General features: G+C 40.9%; 2 protein-coding genes across 3 annotated transcripts in view; one reads left to right on the forward strand and one right to left on the reverse strand.

Moving 5' to 3' along the window:
- The window catches only part of ATP6V1H (ATPase H+ transporting V1 subunit H), a 126,247-nt gene extending 122,059 nt beyond the window's left edge, over positions 1-4,188 (reverse strand). For both annotated transcript variants that reach the window (XM_008000631.3, XM_008000630.3), the window contains exons 1-2: positions 3,936-4,188; positions 2,514-2,661 (exon numbers count right to left, since the gene is read on the reverse strand). In XM_008000631.3, coding sequence (XP_007998822.1) covers positions 2,514-2,626 — 113 coding nt within the window. In that variant the 5' untranslated portion in view covers positions 2,627-2,661; positions 3,936-4,188. The remainder of the gene's footprint in view (positions 1-2,513; positions 2,662-3,935) is intronic.
- An 8,224-nt stretch (positions 4,189-12,412) lies between these two features.
- Positions 12,413-26,252, forward strand: part of RGS20 (regulator of G protein signaling 20) — a 107,598-nt gene continuing 93,758 nt past the window's right edge. The window contains exon 1 of the mRNA XM_008000643.3: positions 12,413-12,577. Within this exon, the coding sequence (XP_007998834.3) occupies positions 12,413-12,577 (165 nt within the window). The remainder of the gene's footprint in view (positions 12,578-26,252) is intronic.

Raw genomic sequence — 26,252 nt, forward strand, 5'->3', positions numbered from 1 at the left:
GAACAAAAGACAGATATATAGGAAAAAGGGAAAATACAATATAAGTCATAGACCATGGGTAATGAAGAACAGAAATAAACCAATTTTAAAAACTCCATGTAACTAAAAACATTCCAAACACCAATGTTGGGGGAGCTCTGGCCAGTCCACCAGTGCTTTATGATCAACAATATTATTCTATGTAGGCTATAAGCAGATCCAGAGTTTATAAACATAAAACTCCCTGTCCTCTAGTCCAAATGCACTCTGAACTAAATAAATTAAGAAACAGAGCTCAGAATCCTAATTTCACAGGGAATTTAAACAATTACACAGACAGTGATGAACAGAGAAAACATCAGTAAGTCTCCCCTCCTCCTGTCCTTCAGTCAGCGGCCCCACAATAACCCAGTTCCTTAAAGTAGGAATCCAGAAGTCATCCGAGACTTCTCTTTCACCCCCACACATGAAATCAATCACTAAGACTCTCAAATCTATCCAGTTCTGTCTATTCCAATACCTTAATTACTGCTATAGCTTCTCTCTACCTCTAGGCTTATCACCTACAAACTCAACTCACCCTTTATGCTGCTGGTAGAACAACTCAATCAAGAGGCAGATATGGTCTTCTAACTCCCAGCTACAAGATTCATTGGTTTCCAACACCTACGGCTCCTTGGAAAATGGTGAATTATCTCAAAAAGGGCTCTGGGACACGCACTCCCACCTGCATTCTATCATTTTCATCTGTTTTACATGCTGACTTCACATCAATCATGGGTTTCACAGCTTAAAAATCAGCTTGAAAAGCACTGACTGACAGGATCAAGTCCAAACTCCTTCCAACCACACACCCACAAACAACACCTTCATGATCGGCCGCTGGCTGCCTCTCTAGCCTCAGCTCTCTGCATTGCTTGCCTCCAAAACATGTATGACTCCCACCCAGTGTGCTGTTTTTGCTTCCCTGCCTTTGCTCACAGTATCTGTTCTATACCCAAGGCTGTTCCTACTTGCCACATGGCTAAACACCCGTCATCCTCAAACACTCAGTTCAGGGACCAGCCCCTTCAGGAAAATTTCCAGGGGGTAGAATTAGTTGCCTTTTTTATGTGCACTTGCCAGTCCCTGTGCATCTTTCTCTTACCGCAGTTAACACTGAATTAGGGCCGGGCGCGGTGGCTCACACCTGTAATCCCAGCACTTTGGGAGACGAAGGTGGGGCAGATCATGAGGTCAGGAGTTCGAGACCAGCCTGACCAACATGGTGAAACCCCGTCTCTACAAAAAATACAAAAAAATTAGGCAGGCGAGGTGTCTGGTGCCTGTAATCCCAGCTACTCAGGAAGCTGAGGAAGGAGAATCACTTGAATCCGGGAGGCAGAGGATGCAGTGAGCCAAGACCACCCCACTGCACTCCAGCCTGGGCAACAGAGCAAGACTCCATCTCAAAAACAAACAAAAAAAATACTGAATTAAAATGATCCATTAATATATCTGACTTCCCTACTAGAGCTTTAGTTCCTCTAGGGATAGTACTCTATATAGAACTTTTGTAGCCTCAAAGCCTGGAAAAATGCCTCAAACTTGGTAGGTAATCAATAAATGTTTGAAAAGTGATTAAATTAACAGAAATTAAAGGATCAGTTTTGTACATTATATATCCCTCCTACAACAATACAAACTATTAATACTAATATAAAATTAACACTAATATAAAACTACAGATTCCTCAATTTGTTTTTCAAAATGCATATGCAAATCTGAACCGAACTCCTTGGTAACTCAGTTATAAATATACCAAAATAAATATGAAGTCAGTAAAATATGGTCAAGAATACATGAATGCTCACTTTACAGATAAATACAAACTACTGAAACACCAGCACATTAAATATTAATACACGAAAGAAAGAAGGGGGAACTAAAACTTATTGTATTCAACATACTACTGCTTGTATTCTACTGTGCTAATACTTTAAATACATGATTTCAGCAACAAGCCTGTGGGGTATGTCTCCCCATTTCACATTTTACTTTATTGAGCCTCAGAGAAGTGATTTTCTTAAGATCACCAAACTAATAGCAAGAACCAAAACTCAAACCTAGGCCTCTCAACTCAAATATGTATGCTTCTTACTAGTTGTATGCATCACTCTAAAAAGGCCACCTGCCCCCATGCTGATTGCCAGGGCATGTAAGACCAGTCTAACAGGTTTTGCCCCTTATCCCCTTCCTCCCCCCATAGCCCAAGGACATTCCTCCTATGTTTCCCACTCATTCAAAAAGTACTTCCCCAGGCAGCCAGGGAAGGTCAAAAGCACTATGAGCAGCTCTGCTTCCCCACAAGGGCGCCAGGCTGTTTCCACCCCACTACACTTAACTCCCCAAGACAGCTAATTATTCTGAGGAGGAAGTGTTTCTTCCATATTTATCAGTATTTTCCCAGCATTTCTCTCATAGAAGCATGACCATGAAAAAGTCTGATACAAAAGCATATGACTGTCCATGATTCACAGTAAATTGGTACTTACTGAAGATAGGATTGCCAGTTCACTTTGTTTGCACGAACTTCTGCAGCCTTGGCAGCAATAATGTTGGTTGGGACAGCAGCATCCACAGCACCTCTGATATCCATTTTGGTCATCTAAACTTCGTAATCTTGAAAGTCTTTCAACAAATCTTCAATTTAGATGCAAGGTAAAATCAGAATACTAGGTGTTTCTTTTTCTTACAACTATTATTATTGTGACTATGAATATCATGATCACTTTAATCAACTCAAAATATTAAATGTCCTAAATCTGAAAGTATCATTATATTTCAAATCTTGTCCACTGCTCCATAAAAGAGTTCTTTAGGCTTTTGCTTTTCTAGAAAAAATTTTTTCATTATTGGCACTAACATTGCAGTAAGATATTTAAAGTAATCACTTAATATACTGAAATCAGAAATCATGATTAAATAGAATAGGTATAAATATGGGAAAAGCTGTAAATTTATACAATTGTGGTTAACTTTTCTCATAGAGAAACAATAAAAATATGAATAGTACAGATAAGGCTAGCTACCTTATAAACATTTACTAAGCATCATTTTGAAGTGGCACATTAAAAATTCTGAATTCTTTCGAAAATTACTCAAATTAAAATACACAAAGTAAGAACGTAACTTCTTAGAAGACAGTGTTTTCCTTTTCACATAAAATTCATAGTATTTACAAAATCAAAATTCAGAGAGAAATTTTTAGAACAAATACCTATTACAATTTAGGTAAGCCAACAATGGAGGTCTGGCCGGACGCAAGAACCTACAGTAATGTAATTCTCACTCCTAAACTTCCAGATACAAACGACTGATTTTAACACAACGCAAAATATAGGTTGCCACTTGCAAAATATAAATTCATGGCCATGGCCACAAAGAAGTTAAAATCCAAAATTCTATTCCGGGTTCCCAATGATCTTAATCAATTTGTAACTTAATCTCTGTATCTGAAGATTTGCTGCATAAACAATCCTGGGAGGTGGGGAACCACAGGACCCAGGAAAAAACAGGCTTCAACCGGGTCAGGCTGGAATTCTGCAGCCAAGGAGGCTCAGGCCCAGCAGCCCGTCCTGGGGTAGCTCAAGGTGTCTCTGGACAATTACCTAAGTCCCTGAACTACTTGCACCCCCAGCGAGCCAGGGCCGTGGCCCAGTCCTGGAGAAGGTATAATTTTTACCCCTCCCCCTCCACTCTCCGGTCCGCCGCTCACGTTTCTTCCCTCTGCGAGAAACGCTCCAGAATTTCGTTTAATAAACCTGGTTGAGGCCTGGAAGAAAAGCAATCTGGCAACCGGGGGAGGACAGGACCAAGCGGCGAGAAACCAGCACGCACCAGGCAAGCTGGAGAAACTGCAAGAGTCGCCTGACCTGGTCTGGAGCCTGAGACCAAACAACCGAGGGAGGCCTTACCTCGCGAATTCTCGGGACCCCACAATGCACCCAAAGCTGGCACGAAGGGTACGTCAGGGGCGCCGGAGTCACAGCCGGGCTGAGGCGCCGAGTCAGAGCCAAGTCGGCGTCTCCTGTCGGGTCCGGAGGTCTGAGCAGCGGCGGTAGACTCCGGGAGCGAAAGTGAAGCGGTTCCCGCACCAAGGAGACGTTGAGGACCGCACAGGTAGAAGGAAGCCGGCGGGGCCGCAATAGAATGACAGAGGCGCCGGTCACGTGATCGGAGGCACGTGACTGCTGCGGAAGGCGGAAGCTGGGAGAGTCCAAAGCAGCCGGAGGAGGGGCGGTGCTGCGGCGGGGCTTGTTAGGTGCGGGCAACTGGAGCGCCGGAGTCCGTGACTTGGGTCCTGGAGCGACGCAAGGCTCGGGCCCCAGCCAGCCAGGGCAGGTGGGACGCGGCGAGCGTGGCGGGCACGCTAAGACCCGCCGACCCCAGACCCAGCGCCTCGCCTAGCGGAGGCCAAGGACTTCCGTCCGGAAGCAGCTAGCAGAGGCCAAAACTCTCTTATTTTAACCGTCATTCTTTTGAAAAGTTTGATTTCGCGCTTTCAAATTAATTTCCATTTGGATTTAACAGCTCCATGAAGCAGGCGTTCTTTTTCTGATCTTAAAATAGAAAACTGGGGCTGAGAAGTGGGTCAGAAAAGCTCACTTAACCTAGGGTTGCACATTTAGCAAATAATAAATTCCATTGCAGTATTTACTTTTATACTAAAAAGTTATTCGTTGTATATTTAAAATTCACATTTACAGGACGTCCGGTATTTTATCCAGCAGTCCCATCTGGAGCCCAAATTTTCCCCTAGTCCAGGCCTCACCAACTACCTTTGCCTTAAGGTAAGAATGTACTGCCCTGGAGGTGAGGTGTATATGATAGCATGTTTTCCTTAAAAAACTTTGAAAGGGGCTGGGTGCGGTGGCTCATGCCTGTGATCCCAGCACTTTGGGAGGCTGAAGCGAGACCAGCTGACCAACATGGTAAAACCCCATATCTACTAAAAATACAAAAAATTAGCCGGGTGTGGTGGGGCATGCCTGTAATCTCAGCTACTTGGGAGGCTGAGGTAGCAGAATCGCTTGAACCCAGGAGGCAGAGGTTGCAGTGGGCCGAGATCGCGCCATTGCACTCCAACCTGGGCAGAAAAAGCAAAACTCCGTCTCAAAAAAAAAAAAAAAAATTCATTGAAAGAAATTTATAACCAACACATTTTTACTAGTAAAATTAAAGTCAGACTAATCAAAGTCATGCATCGATTATGAATAAAGGTATATAATAACAGTGTCAAAGATTGTACTAGGTCAGTCATTCCGTCTTAGCCAGAAGTGAAAGTCTGAGTGTTGTTTCGAAAGCAAATCTGAGGGGGAAAACTTTTATAAAAGAGAAAAAGAAACCGATCGTGTACTAATGAACTCCCAAAAGCTGAAATAGCATGTTTTCTGTGTAACTGAGCAAAGCTGGCAATGAGGCCTGATCTTCACATTTCCTTTCTGTATCACCTCAGCCACAGACAGGCGTGATGCAGCAAGTCTCGTCAAATTTCAGGAGGCTTTCCTCTTTTCTAGGAGGCACAAAGATACGGAACAAAATCAGGAATAGTGCAGCGAGCAGAGGGGACTGCTTCACTGGTCACCTGGGCTGGCACTCTCCGAGCATCACAGCATTACCAGACAATTTGCCTAGAATAGGGAGAAGAGAAGAGGCAGGTACTCCAGGCATTATCTCTCTTAACATTATTTCCGTAACACTTCTATTGGAGATTTTTCTTGGTCCATTCAGGCTCCTGTAACAAAGTACTGTAGACTGGGTGGCTTATAAACAACAGAAATTCATTTTCTCACAGTTCTGGAGGCTGAAAGTCCAGAATTGGGGTGCTAGCATGGTGAGGTTCTGGTGAGGATTGTCCCAGGTTGCAGACTGCTAACTTCTCATTGTAGTTTCACTTGGTGGAGAGAAGGTGAGAGAACTCTCTGGGGTCTCTTTCATAAGGACATTAATTTCATTCATGACAGCTCCACCCTCATGACCTGATCATTTCCCAAAGGTCCCACCTTCTAATACCATCGCTTGGGAGTTAAGATTTCAACACAGGAATTTTGGGAAGACACAAACATTCAGACCATAGCAGTGATCTCAGTTACCTAATTATATATCATACCAGGGGTCCCCAAACCCTGGGCCACAGACTGGTGGGGTCCATGGCCTGTTAGGAACCCAGCTGCACAGCAGGAGGTGAAGCGGCAGGCAAGCCTCCTGTCAGATCCGCAGCAGTATTAGATTCTCATAGGAGCATGAACCCTATTGTGAACTGCGCATTGTAAGGGATCTAGGTTGCACACTCCGTATGAGAATCTAATGCCTGATGAGCTGAGGTGGAACAGTGTCATCCTGAAACCAGCCGCATCACCTCCCACCCTGCCTGTGGAAAAATTGTCTGCCTTGAAACTGGCCCCTGGTACCAAAAGGGTTGAGGACTGCTGTATTATGACATAAGAAAGATAACCTTTGAGCTACTTTGTGATTTCTTTAAAATTGAGCTTCAGATTTGTTATTCAGAAATGACATAAGGGGAAGTTAGATAAATATATATGGACAGGAGAAAATAATATATTTATTAAGTTAATGTTTAATTTTTCACTAGAATAGAATTATATGTTTGGAGAAGATCTACCACTTAGAAGTCATCAGAAGGTAGAAATGCATGACGTTTCAAAGGAATTTCTTCAGTCTGAAATATATGGAATGCTATAAATACCATTATTTCCAATCTTTTCTTTCCAAGTATGAATTGAACTTACATTTTCCCACAGAAATAGAAGAGTTCTAGTCAAAGAAAATCCTATTCTAAAATATTTGTCATGAAAACTTACCACCCCCAAGTGAAGATTATGCTACCAGCCTACCTTCAGTTACACAGGGACTTTCCGAAGTTTTTATAGGTGACTGAATAAATTATTAGTTTAATGGAAGAATGGTTTTTCCATTCTTTCACGCAGTCCCCTTGGGAACAACAGGCATTTGCAAGAAACTGGCCTAGTTTTGCCTAATGGTAACACTGAGTACTGACATCATGACCTCTTCACAAAGTGCTCTCACCAACTGCCCTAACAGCTTCTGATTGCTTTGGTATTGCTGAAGTGCATCTATCATCAAACATGCAGGTTTTCACTTACACTCCATACCAGTGTCCTGAATACTCTTGGCAACCAAGCTTCAGATTTTCCAGGTAAGTTAATTTCATTGCATTGCACCATTGGCCCCATAAGGACAACCTCCCACAATCTGACATTTTAAAAATATGGTCCATGTGGTAGACAGCTTCTGAAATGGCTTTTAATGATCCCTACCTCCCAGTGACTCATATCCTTGTGGAATCCTCCCTTCTTGAGTGTGGGCTAGATCTACTGATGTTCCTGTAAGGACCAGAAAATGGCAAAAGTAAAGGGATGTCACTTCTGAGATCAGGTTACAATGCAAGCTGCCTTGCTTGCATTCTCCTGGGTTCTTCTTACTTACTCACTCTGATGAAGCAAGGTGCTGTTTGTTAACCATAAAGAGGCTAATGTGGCCAAACTAAGAATAGCCCCCAGTGAACAACTGGTAAAAAATTGAAGCCCTTAGTCCAACAGGCTTCAAAGAACCAACTATGGACAACTGCATGGGTGAGCCTGAAAGTGAGCCCAGTTGAGCTTTGAAATGTCAGCAGCCAACACCTTTGCTACAGCCTTGCGAGATACCTGGCACCAGAAAACACAGCTATACTGCAGCTTGCTTCCTGAAGCTCCAATAATGCATGAGATTTATTGCCCCACTCTAAAACATTTGGTCACTTGCAGAAGTTGCCTTTCTTTTTAGAAAATTGAACAGCTTTATTAAGATATAATTCACATGCCATATAACTCACTCATTTAAAAGGTACAATTCAATGGTTTTTAGTATATTCCTGGCACTATACAAATATCACAACAATCCATTTTAGCCCATTTTTGTCACTCTAAAAGGAAACCTCTTACCCATTAGTAGTCACTCTCTTCCTCTCCAAAACCCCCCTGCCCTAGGCAAATACTAATTTAATTTTTTTTATATCTCAAGATTTGCCTATTCAGGAGATTTTTTTTTTTTTTTTTTTTTTTTGACACGAAGTCTCCCTCTGTCGCCCAGGCTGGAGTGCAGTGGCCGGATCTCAGCTCACTGCAAGCTCCGCCTCCCTGGTTTAGGCCATTCTCCTGCCTCAGCCTCCTGAGTAGCTGGGACTACAGGCACCCACCACCACGCCCGGCTAGTTTTTTGTATTTTTTTTTTAAGTAGAGACAGGGTTTCATCGTGTTAGCTAGGATGGTCTCGATCTCCTGACCTCGTGATCCACCCGTCTTGGCCTCCCAAAGTGCTGGGATTACAGGCTTGAGCCACCGCGCCCGGCCCAGGAGATTTCTTTAATAAATGTAATCATATAATATGTGGTCTTTTGTGGATGACTTCTTTCACTTAGCACAACACTGTCATTGTCTGTCTTTTTAGTTAAAGCAAATCCATTTGGGTATGAATAGGTATCTCACTGTGATTTTGACTTCCTTTTCCCAATGTCTAATAATGTTGAACATCTTTTCATGTGCTTATTTAGAAATTTGTTCATCTTCTTGGGAGAAATGTTTATTTAAACACTTCACTCATTTTTAATTTTTTTGTTTGTTTTTGAATTATAAGAGCTCTGTATATATTCTGAATTACATGTCCCTTATTATTTATACAGTCTGCAATATTCTCCCCTGTTTTGTGGGTTGCCTTTTCACTTTCTTCATGATGTACTTTAAAACACAAAAGTTTTTAATTTTGATTAAGTCTAATTTACCTATTTTCTTGTGCTTTTGATATTGTATCTAAGAAGGCTTTGCCAAATCCAAGGTCACGAAGATTTAACCTTATGTTTTCTTCTCGGAGTTTCATAGTTTTGGCTCTTGCATTTAGATCTATGATTCATGCTGAATTAGTTTTTGTAAAGAGTGTGAAATAGAGGGCCTATGTAATTTTTCTGCATGTGGATAACCAGTTGTCCCCACACCATTTACTGAGAAAACAATTCTTTCCCCATTGAATTGTCTTGGCACCCTGTCAAAAATCAGTTGACCATAAATGTATGGGTTTATTTCTGGACTTTCAATTCTGTCCCATTGATCTACACATGTACATACCTATCCTTATACCAGTACCACACGGTCTTAATTACTGTCACTTTTTAAAATTTTTTATTTTAATTTTTAGGTTCTCAGATACATGTTTAGGATGTGCAGGTTTGTTTCATACGTAAACGTGTGGTTTGCGGCACCTATCAACCCATCACCTAGGTATTAAGCCTAGCATACATTAGCTATTTTTCCTAATGCTCTTCCTCCCGCAACCCCACCCCTGACAGGCCCCAGTGTGTGTTGTTCCCCTTCCTGTGACCACGTGTTCTCATTGTTAAGCTCCTACCTATAAGAGAGAACATGTGGTGTTTGGTTTTCTGTTCCTGCATTAGTTTGCTGAGAATAATGACTTCCAGCTCCATCCATATCGCTGCAAACGACATGATCTCACTCCTTTTTATGGCTGCATATTATTCCATGGTGTATATGTACCACATTTTCTTTATCCAGCCTATCATTGATGGGCGTGTGGGTTGATTACATGTCTTTGCTATTGTGAAGAGTGCTGCAATTAATATATGTGTGCATGTATCTTTGACATAGAATGATTTATATTCCTTTGGGTATATATCCAGTAATGGGATTGCTGGGTCAGATGGTATTTCTGGTTCTAGATCTTTGAGGAATTGCCACACTGTCTTCCACAATGGTTGAACTAATTTACATTCACACCGACAGTATAAAAGCATTCCTATTTCTCCACAACCTCACCAGCATCTGTTGTTTCTTGGCTTTTTAAGAAATTGCCATTCTGACTTGTGAGAGATGGTATCTCATTGTGGTTTTGATTTGCATTTCTCTCTCTTTTTTTTATTTTTTTTTCCTGAGACAGCATCTTGCTCTGTCACCTAGCCTGGAGTGCAGTGGCGCAATCTCGGGTCACTGCAATCTCTACCTCCCTGGTTCAAACGATTCTCCTGCCTCAGTATCCTGAGTAGCTAAGACTATAGGCACATGCCACCACACCCAGCTAATTTTTGTATTTTTGGTAGAGATGATGTTTCACCATGTTAGCCAGGCTGGTCTTGAACTCCTGACCTCCTGGCCTCACCCGCCTCAGCCTCCCAAAGTGCTGGGATTACAGGCATTGAGCCACCACACCCAGCCTGATTTGCATTTCTCTAATGGTCATTGATGTCGAGCTTTTTTCGTATGTTTGTTGGCTGCATGAATGTTTTCTTTTGAAAGTGTCTGTTCATGTCCTTTGCCCACATTTTAATGGGTTTTTTTTTTTTTTCTTGTAACTTTGTTTAGGTTTCTTGTAGATTCTGGATATTAGCCCTTTGTCAGATGGATAGATTGCAAAAATTTTCTCCCACTCTGTAGGTTGCCTGTTCACTCTGATGATAATTTCTTTTGCTGTGCAGAAGCTCTTTCATTTAATTAGATCCCATTTGTCAATTTTTGCTTTTGTTGCAATTGCTTTTGACGATTTTGTCATGAAATCTTTGCCTGTGCCTGTGTCCTGAGTGATATTGCCTAGATACTCTTCTAGGGTTTTTATAGTTTCGGGTTTTATATTTAAGTCTTTAATCCATCTTGTGTTAATTTGTGTATAAGGTATAAGGAAGGGGTCCAGTTTCAATATTCTGCATATGGCTAGCCAGTTTTCCCAACACCATTTATTAAATAGGAAATCCTTTCCCGGTTGCTTGTTTTTTTTCAGGTTTGTTTCAGATCAGATAGTTGTAGATGTGTGGTCTTATTTCTGAGTTCTCTATTCTGTTCCACTGATCTATGTGCCTGTTTTTGTATCAGTACCATGTTGTTTTGGTTATTGTAGCCTTGTAGTATAGTTTGAAGTCCGGTAGCATGGTGCCTCCAGCTTTGTTCTTTTTGCTTAGGATCATCTTGGCTGTACAAGTTCTTTTTTGGTTCCATATGAATTTTAAAATAGTTTTTTCTAATTCTGTGAAGGATGTTAATGGTAATTACTGTAGTTTTGTAGTAAGTTTTAAAATTGGGAAGTGTGATCCTTCAACTTTGTTCTTTTTTGAGACTGTTTTGGATATTCTGGGTCCCTTATAATTTTTTTTTTTTTTTTTTGAGACGGAGTCTCACTCTGTCACCCAGGCTGTAGTGCAGTGACACGATCTTGGCTTACTGCAACCTCTGCCTCCTGGATTCCAGCGATTCTCCTGCCTCAGCCTCCTGAGTAGCTGGGATTACAGGCATATGCCACCACACCTGGCTAACTTTTTATATTTTTAGTAGAGACGGGGTTTCACCATGTTGGTCAGGCTGGTCTCGAACTCCTGACCTCGTGATTTGCCCACCTCAGCCTCCCAAAGTGCTGGGATTACAGGTGTAAGCCATCATGCCTGGCCCCTTATAGTTTTATATGAATTTTAGAATCAACTGTCAACCGCTGCAAAAGAAAGGAGCCGACATATGATAGGCATTGTGTTGAATCTATAAAGCAATTTTACAAAAGGAAACTTTTCCAGTTCATCGACCCCAGTAATACACATTCCTTACCTTTGTGCACCCTCAAACCCAACAGAAGCTACTTGGGCATTAGTTGCCTCTTGATAGAAAGGTATTCTACCTTTTCCAGTCTGCTTAATAATCTTATACTTATAAAGCAGTTTATAAATATGAAGTATGGTGTTAGAAGCCAATTCTTGGCTTACTCATTGGGTACCTAGTCATCTCATAAGAAAATCAATTTAACATACTCCACATGATGTATGTAAAAAGTATAATAATCCTTGAGTTTAAGTTTGGGTATGAGTTTTGCGTATGTTACTACCTACAAATATGACTGTTATTAAAATGACCTTTTATGAAACCTGGAAAGATTAAGCCAACCATCTGCCTGTCAATTGCACAGCCCAAGATTGTCAAGTACTATTGGCTATCAAACACAACTAACACAAGAATTTTTGCCAGTCTATTTAATTTATCACTATATGCTAAGCTATATATCACTTGGATCGTTTCTTTCCGTTTTGATTTAGGATTACATTTTAATTAAGAATACATTTCTACCTTTAGAGGGCACTCATAACATACAGCACCTAGACATCCAAAATAAGCAGCTCTACCAGGAATAGAACATGAAAGATCTGTGGATAAGCTACTGATCCACAAAGCAGATAATCCTTTTGCTTTCATTAGTGTAACTTTCCGAGGAGGCTCCCCACAGACTCAGAGCCAGCCCAGCATTAACCAAACAAAGAGAAACAGAGTGGATCCTGTGCTAATATTGGGAAAACCAGGCAACAGGACTCATTTGGGGCCTTTATTGTGAAAACATGCCCCAGCTTTCCCAAGATAACCAAGAGTGCCTCCAGAAACATTTCTTCAGGCCATCTATATGGACACAGTTTCTGCCCCTGTTTAGGGCTCAGAGATATAATGCAGACATTCACCAAATCACAGAAAATGAAGGAGACCCCAGGGCCGTTCCTGATATCAAGGTAAGGTGATCTCCACAATCCATGATCCTTTCCTGTCAAGGGAAAGTGTTTACCAGAAAGAATATAAAACTATATGCAAGCTTTAGTGTCATTGCTCTCTTATCTTAGTGTTTTACCAAAAATGTTTTCAAACCAACCCCAAGGGAAATGTACAAGCTAGATGATAATTACCTGATCTATCTAGTTTTCTCCAATCTAAACAGATTCCCCTTACCAAAACAAATTGTTGTTTATTGCTTTTTTGTTTGTTCGTTCGTTTCAGGTGATAACATTCAACAAATCTAGACAGACTTTGTGGCTTTAAGTGTTAGCCCTTGGATATCTTTCTCTGATATAAATATGATATCCCATATAATAATGAAAGAAAAATGCTAGACTGCTTTCTACAAAAAAAATTCCTAGGGAAAACAATTAATAAACTAAGAACATAAGAACATTAAGGAGCTAAGGGATGTTTTTTCCAAATTAAAAGTTTCCTAAGGTGAATTTCCTAAGCTTGAGTTTCTATCAGTAGGTAATAACATTATTTCTCCAAAGAGTGACAATTTACCTGCTGGATGTTGTGTGTATCTTTGAAGAAAATACAGTTTGAGTCTGTAAATCCTCTTAGCTATTAACATTTCGTAAAAGGTTACTTGGTATAGAATATGGACATGTGTTAATGTCTAACAAGCAAGAGCACACTCAAAATTAAGTGTTGCAAAACTATAAAACTGTTCAAATACCTTAACACCAGAAAATTCACCTGTTCTTTTGCCACAGCTCATATCCTGATAATAATCATTATTTATTTGCAAACTCTTTATATGATTCTCTAGGTCTGCCCTTTCTCCTAATGTTATTTTAACCATTTGGCACAAGTGGAGGGGAAAATAATAAAAATAAAAAGCGTCAACACAAAGGTATTTTTTGTAAATATATACGGGCCTGTTCTTTTGAGCTTTCAGATATATGTGAACAAATAACACATGAATTCCCACACCCCCTATTATCATCTAAGCACTAAGAGTTTAGCAAGCTGCAATGAAATGGGATGTAGTGACCAAGAGTCCTGAATTAATGGACATCTTAATGTAGGCAACACATGCAAAAGATATTTCTAAAAGACAGAATGTGGAGGCTACTTTGAGGAAACAAACAGCAAAAACAACAAATATACCCATTATATGGTGCATATGTATGCTGTTGTATATGTATGTATGTATATACACGCACACACATATATATAATTTCAAAGTTCTGTCTTGAGAAGGTATGCTGTAAGTGGAATCAAAGACAAATAAAATGCAAAAATATTTTAAAATCACTGTTACACCTTCGATGGCATCCTGGAATCAACCACACACGCTGGTGTTGGGCAGCCTAACTTCTATCCTAACCTCACTAATCTGTTAACAGGTTCCAGTCTGTACAGCAACAGGTGAGGGTAGAAGGAAGCAATCCAGTTGGGATGCTACTGGCTCCTTCATTCAGGTTTTGCCTTTTGAAAAAGATCTTTTTATATTGCATCTGAATACAGAAAGAGGAGACGTGCCTCTTCTAGCAAATGTAAGGATGGAAACACTCAACTCATTTTGAATCTGTTGATATCATTGAATCCTTACTAACTGCAAAACCTTGGGCTAGGAGCCATAGGGAATAAAGAGAAAGAGCAAGATATACTCTCTCCCTTCTAGAGACTTACTGTATATTGAGAAAGACAAACATATAGCATATTATCGGCATGACTCATGTCAATAATATAAGGTACCTACATAATTATTGTACATTTTTTCAATCAGTAAGATATTAGGGGAGGAATATGATCACTCTGGGGTAAGACGATTGAAGAAGCCCAGTGTTAGAGTGAAAGCAGTGAAATCTAAGGTAGACGTGAAATAATGTCTAAGAACATACATATAGAGGCAGAAAGAGGGAACGTGGGCTAAAATGTATCTAGACATCAAGGGGTCAGTCAGAAATTCTCCAAAAATCCTCAACCTAAGCTTTACAGTTCCTGCAAAAATTACCCCCAAATAGATCATGGGCTTAAATGTACAACTACATGTAAAACTATAGAACTTTTAGGAAAAAAATGAGAGAAAATCTTTATGAGCTAGGGCTAGGTGAAGAGTACACAGACACCAAAAAATCATGATCCATGCAAGAAAAATAATCAATAAAGAAGACTTCATTAGAATCTAAAAAACTTTTGCCCTGTCAAAGACTCTATTGAGAGGATAAAAGACAGCATACAGACGGCAGGAAAATACTTTCACCCCCATGTCTGCCAAACACCTTGAACCGAGAATAAAGAATTCTCAAAACTCAAGAGTAAAAGACAAACAGTCCAACAACAATATGGGCAAAAGACATGAACAGGCATTTTACTGAAGAGAATATGCAGATGGCAAATAAATATATGAAAAGACAGTCAACATTGTTAGCCATTAGGGAGATGCAAATTAAAGTCACAGTGAAATAGCACTACACACCCAGCAGAATGGGTAAAATGGAGAAAAAATAGTGGCTATAAAAATGGCTAGAATGGCTAAAATGACTAAAATTATGACAACACCAACTGCTGGAAAGGATACAGAGAAACTGAATCATTCATGCATTGCTGATAGGAATGTAAAATAGTACAAGCAATCTGGAAAACAATTTGGCAGTTTCTCATGAAATTGAAGATACAACTACCATATGGTCTAGCAATTTCACTATTAGGCATTTATCCCAGAGAAATTAAAACCTACATTTACACCAACCCTGTATGCCAACGTCCACAGCTGCTTTATTTGTAATAGTCAAAAACCAGAAACAACCCCAAAGCCCTTCAAGGGATGAATGATTAAACAAACCGTGGTACATCCATACCGTGGAATCCCATGGAGCCACTAAAAGGAATGAACTACTGATACACAACACACTTAGGTAGACTTCAGGGACTGATGCTGAGCGGGGAAGAAAAAGCCAATTCCAAAAAGTCACACACTACATATATGTGTATGATTCTATATAAGCCACTCTTTTTTTTTCTTTGAGATGGAATCTTGCTCTGTCGCCCAGGCTGTAGTGCAGTGGGGTGATCTCGGCTCACTATAACCTCTGCCTCCTGGGTTCAAGCGATTCTCTCACCCCTGCCTCCAGAGCAGCTAGGACTACAGGCATGTGCCGCCACACCCAGCTAATTTTTGTATTTTTAGTAGAGACAGGGTTTCACCATGTTGGCCAGGCTGGTCTTGAACTCCTGACCTCAAGTGATCCGCCCACCTCAGCCTCCCAAAGTGCTGGGGCTACAGATGTGAGTCACCATGCCCAGCCTATATAAGCCACTCTTGAAATAAAATTATAGACATAGAGAACAGATTCGTGGTTGCCAAAGATTAGGGATTAGGTAGGGTGGTGGGTATAGCTACAAATGGGTCATACTTGAAAGGGAGCCTGGTGGTGATGAACCAGTTCTGTGTCTTGACTGCAGTGGCACATGTGTAATGTGCAAAAGTTGCATGAAACTATACACGTGCACACACAGAAATGAGTGAAATCTGAATAAGCTCTGTGAATGGTACCCTTTTCATTTCCTAGTTTTGATGTTGTTCTTTAGTTATGCAGTCTCCATTGAGGGAAAGTGGGTGATCAGTACACGGGACCACTCTGTACATTCTGTGTACATGATTTCCTATGACTTTAGCATTATTTCAAAATAAGCAATCTTAAAAAGCAAACCTCTAAAGGCAGGTTAAACTGACAATATGACACACAAATCGCCTACATTTATTATGGTTATTCCAGTTGTTCTTTCCATTTGGCTCCTTGGGTTAATAGCATTGATGTGGTCTGACCTGTTTTAGAGATGAGAAAACAAGTTTGGATATACTATTGGTTGCATATGTGAAGTCAGCTGAGAGGTGATTTGAACCTGGATTTTCTGACGCTGATTTCAATAAGTATTTGATAGCTTCTGACAGGGATTTAAAAAGTGGACTGTAGTTTCCTTGGCTTGAAGCCAGTCTTCTTAATAGTACTTTCTGTATGGTTTCTGCCCAAAATACTCCAACACAGACCACTGATTTACTACAAAATCCCATACACCTGCATATACACTCACACACTTGTGTTCATCGGATTATTTTTTATTTATTTTATTTTTCTTTTTTTCTTTTTTTGAGACTCAGTCTTGCTCCATCACCCAGGCTGGAGTGTAGTGACGTGATCTCAGCTGATTGCAACCTCCGCTTCCCAGGTACAAGTGATTCTCCTGCCTCAGCCTCCCAACTAGCTGAGACTAAAGACACCCGCCATCACCCCCAGCTACTTTTTTTTGTATTTTTAGTACAGACAGGGTTTCACCATGTTGACTGGGCTGGTCACAAACTCCTGACCTCATGTGATCCATCTGCCTTGGCCTCCCAAAGTGCTGAGATTACAGGCGTGAGCCACCGTGCCCAGCTGATCAGATTTTTTTTTTCTTCCATCAGGATTTTTGTTTCCTTTCAGGGCAGGAATGCAAGCGGGAGGGCGGGTGAACTCTAGGCCAGCAGTTTTTCTAGACAATCAACATGAGGAAGAGAAAGCGTTACAGCTGTTCTAGTGAGAAGTCAACTCTGTCAATATATATGTTTATGTGTGTGCATTGTTTCTCAAAAATAAACATGGTCAGAGCTTAGACAAGAGAGCTGTTTCCACAAGGTTATTTTTCAGCCCATTCCAAAGTCAATGCCCTTCTGAAAGTGTGGGCTTCTAAGTGCTCTGCTGTTCCAGACTTGTGATCCCTTGAGCAGCTGATCAAAGCACTTATTTTAAGACCTTATACACAGAAAGGAGAAAATAAATCTCAAGGCACCAAAGGGCAGCTACAAAGACAATGGAGCCTTGTGTAATGAAAATGATAGAGGAAAGAAGGAAAGAAAAACAGCTTAGTAAGAGAGCAATTATGCCTGTTGGCCAAATACCTTACCATTAGTGTATTCAGAAGACAGAATTATTCTGTCCTGCCTCCTTTTGTGAAAGAGTAAGTTCACTGAGAAGAATAAAGTTGTTTCTTATTTTCTTGAAGGCCCTCCGAAAATAATTCCATAGTAATTAGTTTAACACTTGAGATGTTCACAAATCTATTGAGGAAAAGTCTCATTTGGAAGTCAGTCATGCTTCTGTCTGTTGTGGCTAGCATGCATACGTTCAGTGGCCCTCTGGCATCTGCTGCAGGGTCTTCCCAAGTGAGGCCCAGGGGATGCGGCTCCACAGGCCTGGGGCTCAGGTCTTGGGTTCTCAGTGAGCAGTACTTACATGATCTTCCTTTGATGGAGACCATAACGAAGACCTTGGGTATGATCTTTGGGAAAGTGAAAAAATGTCTTCAATTATTCAGCCTCTAAGCTCACAGGACAATCCATGTGACATTAAGAACAAAACAAAGAGGGGTGGGGAGAAAGGGAAGATATTGGTCAAAAGCCGCAAAGTATCAGCGAGATTAGAGAAATAAATTTGAGTGATCTATTCTACAGTATGGTGACCGTAGTTAATACAGCTTGAGCATCCCTAACCTGAAAGTCCAAAATGCAAAATGCTCCAAAATCTGAAACTTAAGTGCAGATATGACATTCAAAAGGAATGCTCATTGGAGCATTTCAGATTTGGATTTTTAGATTTGGGATGCTGAACCAGTAAATATAATGCAAATATTCCAAAAGCTGAAAAAAATCTGAAATCCAAAACACCTCTGGTCCCAAACATTTTGTGTAAGGAATACTCAGCTTGTAATCGTGTATATTTCATATTTCAAAGTTGCGAAAAAGTAAATTTTTAACTGTTTCATTACAAAAAAATAGATGAGGTGATGGTTATGTTAGCTTTATTTAAGGTTTCTACCATGTATACAAATATTAAAACATCACATTGTACCATAAATACATGCAATTATTATGTGTGAATTAAAAATAAAAATAAACAAAATAAAAATAAAATAGTGTTTCAGCTTGTCATAAAAGTTACTTATCATCCCAGAGACTTTTCTTATATAGCTAACCTGGACAATCCCTTACATTAATTAAGCACCTAAGATACCAGCTAATGCCTTTCAAAGTAATAAATGAAATGGTGATCAATTTAAAAGTAAATGGTGGCCAGATGTGGTGGCTCACACCTGTAGTCCCAGCATTTGGGATTACACTGGCAGCCGTCACCACACCATCCACTGGGTTCTAATCTAAACACCTACGTACTCCACTTACAATTCTGATTGAGACTCTGAACAGGATAACTGGAAAACCATTCTATCAATGAAACAGACTAGTATCTCACTGTGGTAAGGCCCTCTGGTAGCAGGAGAGGTCATAAATAGAAAACTCAAGTGACTATAAATAAAAAGCAAAGCAGTCTTTATATCAGAAATGGACGTGTATATACATATAATTAAATATATATACATACACATCCTTTTAAAAACTTACATATACACATACCTGAAAGAAAGCATAATGTGTATTTGTGCTTTTCAGATATACATTGGCTTGAAAAAAGTCAATGTAATATCACAAAGAGCCAGAGGTGGCATTGCTGAATAAAGAGAGGCAGGGAAGAGTGAAAAGGGAGATGGCGCGTGATAACTGATTCACCCTGGAGGTTTTAGAAACAACTGAGACGCCCCCAAGCAAGGAAGGTGGAGAAGGGTCTCCCATGATCAGCTGGGGCAAGCTCAAAAGATTATTTGCGACAGTTAATGTGGCCCCATGTTTTTTAACCTGTAGGCCATGTCCAATGCCTCCTTGACTGTCTGAAAAATATCCAGCAATGGAACCGGGGTTATGTTTTTAAAAAAAAACAAAACAAAACTGCTGGGGGTGAGGCAGAGGAAGTGGGAAGTACTGAAAGTGTTTTCAAAAGAGACATGTGATCTTTGATTTGCCTTAAAATAATCCAGGGCAGGAGGGAAGTAGGAGTGTAAGATATAATACAGAACTGGCAATATGTTGTTAATTATTGAAACTGGGTGATGGATATGAGGGTTCATGAAGATAGTCACTCAGTTTTTTTGTATTTTGAAAATTAACATAATACATTTATTTTTAAGAATCCCAAAGACTAGAGCTTACGATGTGCCTTTAAATTTAAATAACAAACTTTTCATCTTCTATTTATACACCACAGTGGGAGCTGTTGTGTATGCTACCTAGCAAACATTCAGTAATTGTGCACATCATCTTGACCTTTCAGGGGAATTTTTTTAAATGGAAAAAAAATCCCATATGAAAATCAAAGAAGCATACCACAAAAATCCTGGCTAGCTTTAGTATACTGGTCTGTTTGTCTTTTCATTGATTTTACAACTCTCAGATTTTAAATGGTTTTAATGGTTAGGGAAAAATATATCTAGTATCATTTCCATTGTTCAAAAGGTCTCATAAAATCATGTTGGCTTCCCTGCTGAAATCACGCCAGTCTTCACAAAGCCACAGAATCACTGCAAATGCTTTAGAAAATTTACATTAAAGTTTTACCCTCTTGCAAGATAAAGATGTGGATAAACTATACTGGGAACCTCAGGGAGTGTATTAGTCCTTTTTCATACTGCTGTGAAGAAATACCCGAGACTGGTTGATATATAAAGAAAAAGAGGTTTAATGGACTCACAGTTCCACACGGCTAAGGAGGCCTCACAATCATAGTGGAAGGCAAAAGAGGAACAAAGGTATGTCTTACATGGTGGCAGGCAAGAAAGCATGTGCAGGGGAACTGCCCTTTATAAAACCATCAGATCTCGTGTGACTTATTCACTATCATGAGAACAGCACGGGAAAAACCCAACCCCACTATTCAATTACCTCCCAATGGGTCCCTCCCACAGCACATGGGGATTGTGGGAGCTACAATTCAAGATGAGATTTGGGTGGGGACACAACCAAACCATATCAGGGAGTAAAACTGTTTTTCTAGGTTCTCTAGAAACCATTTAATTCCATTCTATGAGAAAAGGTGATCCAAATCAAGCTTGTGTCATTTAAGAGTTTATTTTAGAAACTTCTATAGAATGGTTTTACAGCTCCTGCATTTAAAATGACTGAAAAATGAAATTTTAAGATGAAGCAGATATGTTGAAAGGATAATAGTTTAAACTATATAGTGACAATTGGAATATATTCAAATATTCAAGAAAGAAACCCAAATCACAGGCTATGAAAGTAATTTGATTTGACATCAGCTATGTAACCAAATATGTTTTCCCATAAGACTACATTTGGCTTATATGATTTCGAATTCTCAACACTAAAAATTGTAAGGATTTATATTCAAGTGATAGATCACTCTAAGAACTTTTATTCAACATAAGGCTGGAAATGAACTAAAATATGGAAGACATTGTCTCACATCTTTGTAACTGTCTGTTCAAATTGCATGTGACTAGAAGACAAAAGGTAATGGCAAGGAAGCAGGAGGCTAACAGCCCAGGAACCTCAGCCCAGGAATATGTGGAAGATGCTAGAAAGACAGTTTAACACCAGCAAACCGCCTCTAAGAGCTGTGGCTCCATGTTCTCATTCCAAATTCCTAGGAGAGAGGATCCGGCCCAGTATACATGTGATCTCTGTCTCAAGATTCATCAGCCCTGCTGGGTGCAGTGGGTCACACCTGTAATTGCAGCACTCTGGGAGGCCGAGACAGGCAGATCACTTGAGGTCAGGAGTTTGAGACCAGCCTGGCCAATATGGTGAAACCCTATCTCTACTAAAAAATACAAAAATTAGCCAGGTGTGGTGGCACATGCCTGTAATCCCAGCTATTCAGGAGGCTGAGGCAGGAGAATTGCCTGAACCCAGGAGGCAGAGGCTGCAGTCAGCCAAAATTGCACCACTGCACTCTAGCCTGGGCAACAGCGTGAGACCCTGTCTCAAAAAAAAAAAAAAAAAAAAAAAAAAAAATCCATCAGTACTAGCTGTTCTGTAGGTTGTAAGACAATCGTAAGGCGTCGTCCAGCACATATTTTGGTTGATTACAACTTTAAACCAGCTTATGGGGTTCCCAAATCAAGGATGGCACCTGAAGTAGACAGCCCTGATTTAGATATTTGAGGCCTGGCATATTTATATCTATCACCCACAAGCCTTGTAATCATGCCTCAGAGAAAATTCTACACGTCTTCTCTGTTTATCTCCTATTCCCACCACCAGACATTCTGAAAAGTATCTGTGGATGAGCCCCACAAAACTAAAGTCTAGAGTCAGCAGACCCTCAGCCCCTAGGGGACATAGGCCGTGAAGTTCTTGTGTGACCCTCTGTCCTCTCGTGAGTCAAACCAGTTGACCCAGTGTGGGTCATCAGATAACCACCCACACTGATACATGAGTATTTTTACCTGTAAGTTATCAACAAAATATGTAGACTGTGTGAAGTTGCATAAAAATAGTAGAACAAAATATGACCAAATGAAATGAATAAAACATTACTTGAAAGAAATGATCAAAGCAGTTGATATCACCAATGTCACACTGCATTTCTGAATTCTATCATAAATCTGCTCTCTCTGCTTCTGCAAGTTGTATTTAAAGCTTTCATCTGTGACCATTTGCCCAAATGTGTTCTGAAGGACATATTTTTGAAGTTTTCATTTGAAGAGAAAGTATTATTACCACCAACATCATCCCAAGAGGACATGCAGTTAATTTTACAGAGAGTTTTGTTGAAGAATGAGTTTGCTGGATTAAAAAGCAAGCTTATGATCAGCAAATAAAATCCAGGTACTATTGCTTCCTTTTTTCTGTTTTTGCCTTGTCTTAAAAATACCTGCACCTGATTATTTTTAACAACTTATTAGCATCATTAAGATCTGTAAGCTTCCCCTTTCCCAGAGCTGCAGTTTTGGAGAAGCCACACATCTCCCATCATTTGTTGGCCCATGGGGAGTCCAAGCTTTGAGGGGGCCAACCATTGCCCCACATTGCCCCGCATGGATTCTTTGCTACCCTGAAGATAAACAGAGTGAAGGTGAGGAGGATGTGAGGAATAGGAGGCAAAAGAGGGTCCCGCAGGCCCCTGGTTGTTAGCCTGGAACAAACTAGAAGTTAAGAGAAGTTCGCCTCCCCTCTCTCTCACCCACCCCTCACCTTAGACTCTTCCGCAACATCCACAGACATACCCTAGAAACCTCATTCTCTCATTCCAGCCTAGTTTCTCCCTTTCATCAAAGAAATCAAAGTTCAAATTCATATGCACTTAGATGTAAATGAATTCATATATCACTCCTGCTCATGAAATCTACAGGGAACATTCATATTAGATCCACAAGAATGAATCTGAGTAGTGTAATTTGGACCATATAAAATCTGAGCAGGCGGGAAACTTGGGGTACAGGGCTACGTCCAGCCCCTCCTCAGAAGCCACACTCCAGTGTGATGCAAATCCCGCTGGCTTCTACTTCTGATCACAGAGAAGGTGCAGCGTTCCTCGGTTCTATCTTCACTTCAAAACCTCCTCCTTTATAAAAAATTAGCTGGAGGGCGAGGCATGGCGGCTCATCCCTGTAATGCCAGCAGTTTAGAAGACCAGTAGTTTGGGGCCAGCCTGGACAACAAAGGAGATCCTGTCTCCACAAGAAAATTTAAAAATTAGCTGGGTGAGTGGCACATGCCCCTAAGTCCCGGCTACTCAGGAGGCTGAGGCATGAGGATTGCTGAGCCCAGGAGTTAGAGACTGCAGTGAGCTATGATCATGCCACTACACTCCAGCCTGAGTGACAGAGTGAGACCCTATCTCTAAAAAAAAAAGAAAATCTCCTCCTTTTCTAAGCAGTTTTGGCCAAAAGCCAGGTTATAATTCTGCTTGGTTTATCCATTGGAAATGGGCTGCGTTTTTAGATACATTAAATCACAAGGGGAGGGGGAAATGAATGCCTTTGGGTTTTAGGAAATCGGGAACCAGAGAGCTCATGACATTTTCTTTTCTTTTCTTTTCTTTTTTTTTTTTTTTTTCTGAGATGGAGTTTTGCTCTTGTAGCTCAGGCTGGAGTACAATGGCGCGATCTCGGCTTACTGCAACCTCTGCCTCCCGGTTCAAGCGATTCTCCTGCCTCAGTCCCCCGAGTAGCTGGAACTACAGGCATGTGCCACCATGCCTGGCTAATTTTGTATTTTTAGTAGAGACGGGGTTTCTCCATGTTGGTCAGACTGGTCTCAAACTCCTGACCTCAGGTGATCCGCCCGCCTCAGCCTCCCAAAGTGTTGGGATTACAGGTGTGAGGCACCATGTCCGGCCATGACATTTTCAAATTCCTTCTCCCTGAGTCAAGATTCAGAGCTCATTGCTCGCTTCTTGGAATACAGCCCTCCACCTCACTCCCAGATGCAATAAGCATTCTCAGGGGCCCAAGAGCAAATGGGCTCTTCTTTGCTAATGCTTTTTAAAGGCAGGGAGTAGAACAATGGTGAATGGTGACATCTGGTGGAAATCCAAGCATTGCAGCACTTCGAACCAGCATGACTTGAGGCTCAGTTGTAACTAACTGAAGTCTGAGTACTTGAAGATGTCCTTTTTTACCAAGTGAAAAGCTCAGTGATATCACCGTTTTGGCTGGCACAGGTACAAACTGCCACCACGCAGGATGATGACATAAAGGGAAATATCTTTGAAATGCCAAAAATTCGTTTTTGAATTCAGGTCTAAGTTGGATTTCATTCTCTGAGTCTTCATTTTATCTTTTTTTTTTTTTTTTTTTTTTTTTGAGGCAGAGTCTCACTTTGTCACCCAAGCTGGAGTACAATGGCACCATCTCGGCTCACTGCAACCTCTGCTTCCCAGGTTCAAGTGATTCTCCTGCCTCAGCCTCCCAAGTACCTGGGACTACAGGCGCCTGCCACCACACCCGGCTATATTTTTTTTTTGTATTTTTAGTAGAGACGGGGTTTCACCATGTTAGCCAGGATGATCTCAATCTCCTGACCTCATGATCTGCCGTCCTCAGCCTCCCAAAGTGCTGGGATTACAGGCATGATGTTTTATCTTGTATAAAATCAAGACAATAATAATTCTCACATACAATTTGAATGGGTTGCTTTGAAAAAAATCAAATGAGACAAGACATGTAACAATGCTGGTAAACTATAAAGACATAGGCTTTTTAAAAAAACTCAGATACGGCTGAGCATGGTGACTCATGCCTGTAATCCCAGCAACACTTTAGGAGACCAAGGCAAGTGGATCACTTGAGGTCGGTCAGGAGTTCAAGACCAGCCTGGATAACATGGTGAAACCCCATCTCTACAAAAATCCAAAAAAAAATAGATGGGCATGATGGCAGGTGCCTGTAATCCCAGCTACTCAGGAGGCTGAGGCAGGAGAATCACTTGAACCCAGGAGTCCGAGGTTGCAACGAGCTGAGATTGCACCATTGCACTCCAGCCTGGCAACAGAGCAAGACTCCATTTCAAAAAAAAAAAAAAAAACTAAGATACTTTGAGGTTTTTTTATTTGAAGCCTGCATCAGTAGGTCCGGCTCTCCATAGCCCTGTGCTGCCTCCTGGGAACCCCTTGGAACCCTATGGGCTGGATTTGTAGCCAGTTTCTCCCACAACAGTTGTTAATCTAGTTATCTCCATCTGCAGAGGGACCTTGCACCTACTGGGCACAAAGTAAGAGCCCAGTTAATATTGACTGGTCGGTTGATCAGTAGATATAGAAATGCATTATTTCCCTAATTTTTTTCCACTGTGTGGATGAAACAAGATTTCATCTGATTAAGGTCTGGGTGCATATGGTATTTCTTGATGCCTTCAAACTGAAATTGTTAAAATCTTTCTTCAGACAAATGTTTCATATGCCCCAAAAGAAATTAATGACAGTTAAGAATCCTGAATGGCCCCCAAAACGTTTCATTTCAAGGCAGTGCCAAACTCCAACTTCCCCAAGAAAAACATCCCTTTTAAAATGCCAAGCAAAACAGTCTAATTCAGTCGCGTCCAACTCAAAGAAATCAATGCCCGCTAACAAGTTCTCCCAGCAGCCGGGCCAGAGGAGGGAGAAAGCCTTAGAACGACAGGGCCCCACATGGCCTGAACGAGGCTCGCACAAAGCCCGGTTTATTAGGAACCACTGGAAAAGCTATAAAGCCCAGGCAGCCTTCCTGAGCCTGTCACAAATTGTCCACTTTGGAGAGAACAATGTCTTCCCTGTTCTTGCCATCTTGTTTGTTGATTTTCAGGCTCCATCAGTGTGAAATTGAGAGATCCGGCCCAGGTCCGTGGGGACAAATGGGGTGGCCCTCTTGTGTCAGGCCTTCTCTGAACATCCATTTTAACACACCTCATACCTTCAGGGTCTACTCATGCAATTGCTACGGTCTCTACCCCAGTTTCTCGCCTCTGTATCGAGGAAGAGATGAGATGCATTGTTTGCAAATGTAAAACCACATCTATCAAAAAATATGTTTATTATAAAGGTGTTAGACATAACAGCATAATAAAATCTTATGTGCCCATTACCCAGCTTCAACAATTATCAACTCCAGATCATGTCATTTCGAAGTTCATTCGTTTAGCAGATATTCATTCAGTACATATTATATCCCAGTACTGCTTAGGTTTTTTTGTGAGGGTTTTTTGTTTTGTCTGTTTGTTTTTAAGACAGAGTTTGCCCTGTCGCCCAGGCTGACATAGTGGCGTGATGTCGGCTCACCGTGACCTCTGCCTCCTGGGCTCGAGCTATTTTC

This window comes from Chlorocebus sabaeus, chromosome 8, assembly GCF_047675955.1.
Source record: "Chlorocebus sabaeus isolate Y175 chromosome 8, mChlSab1.0.hap1, whole genome shotgun sequence".
NCBI classification, from domain to species: domain Eukaryota; kingdom Metazoa; phylum Chordata; class Mammalia; order Primates; family Cercopithecidae; genus Chlorocebus; species Chlorocebus sabaeus.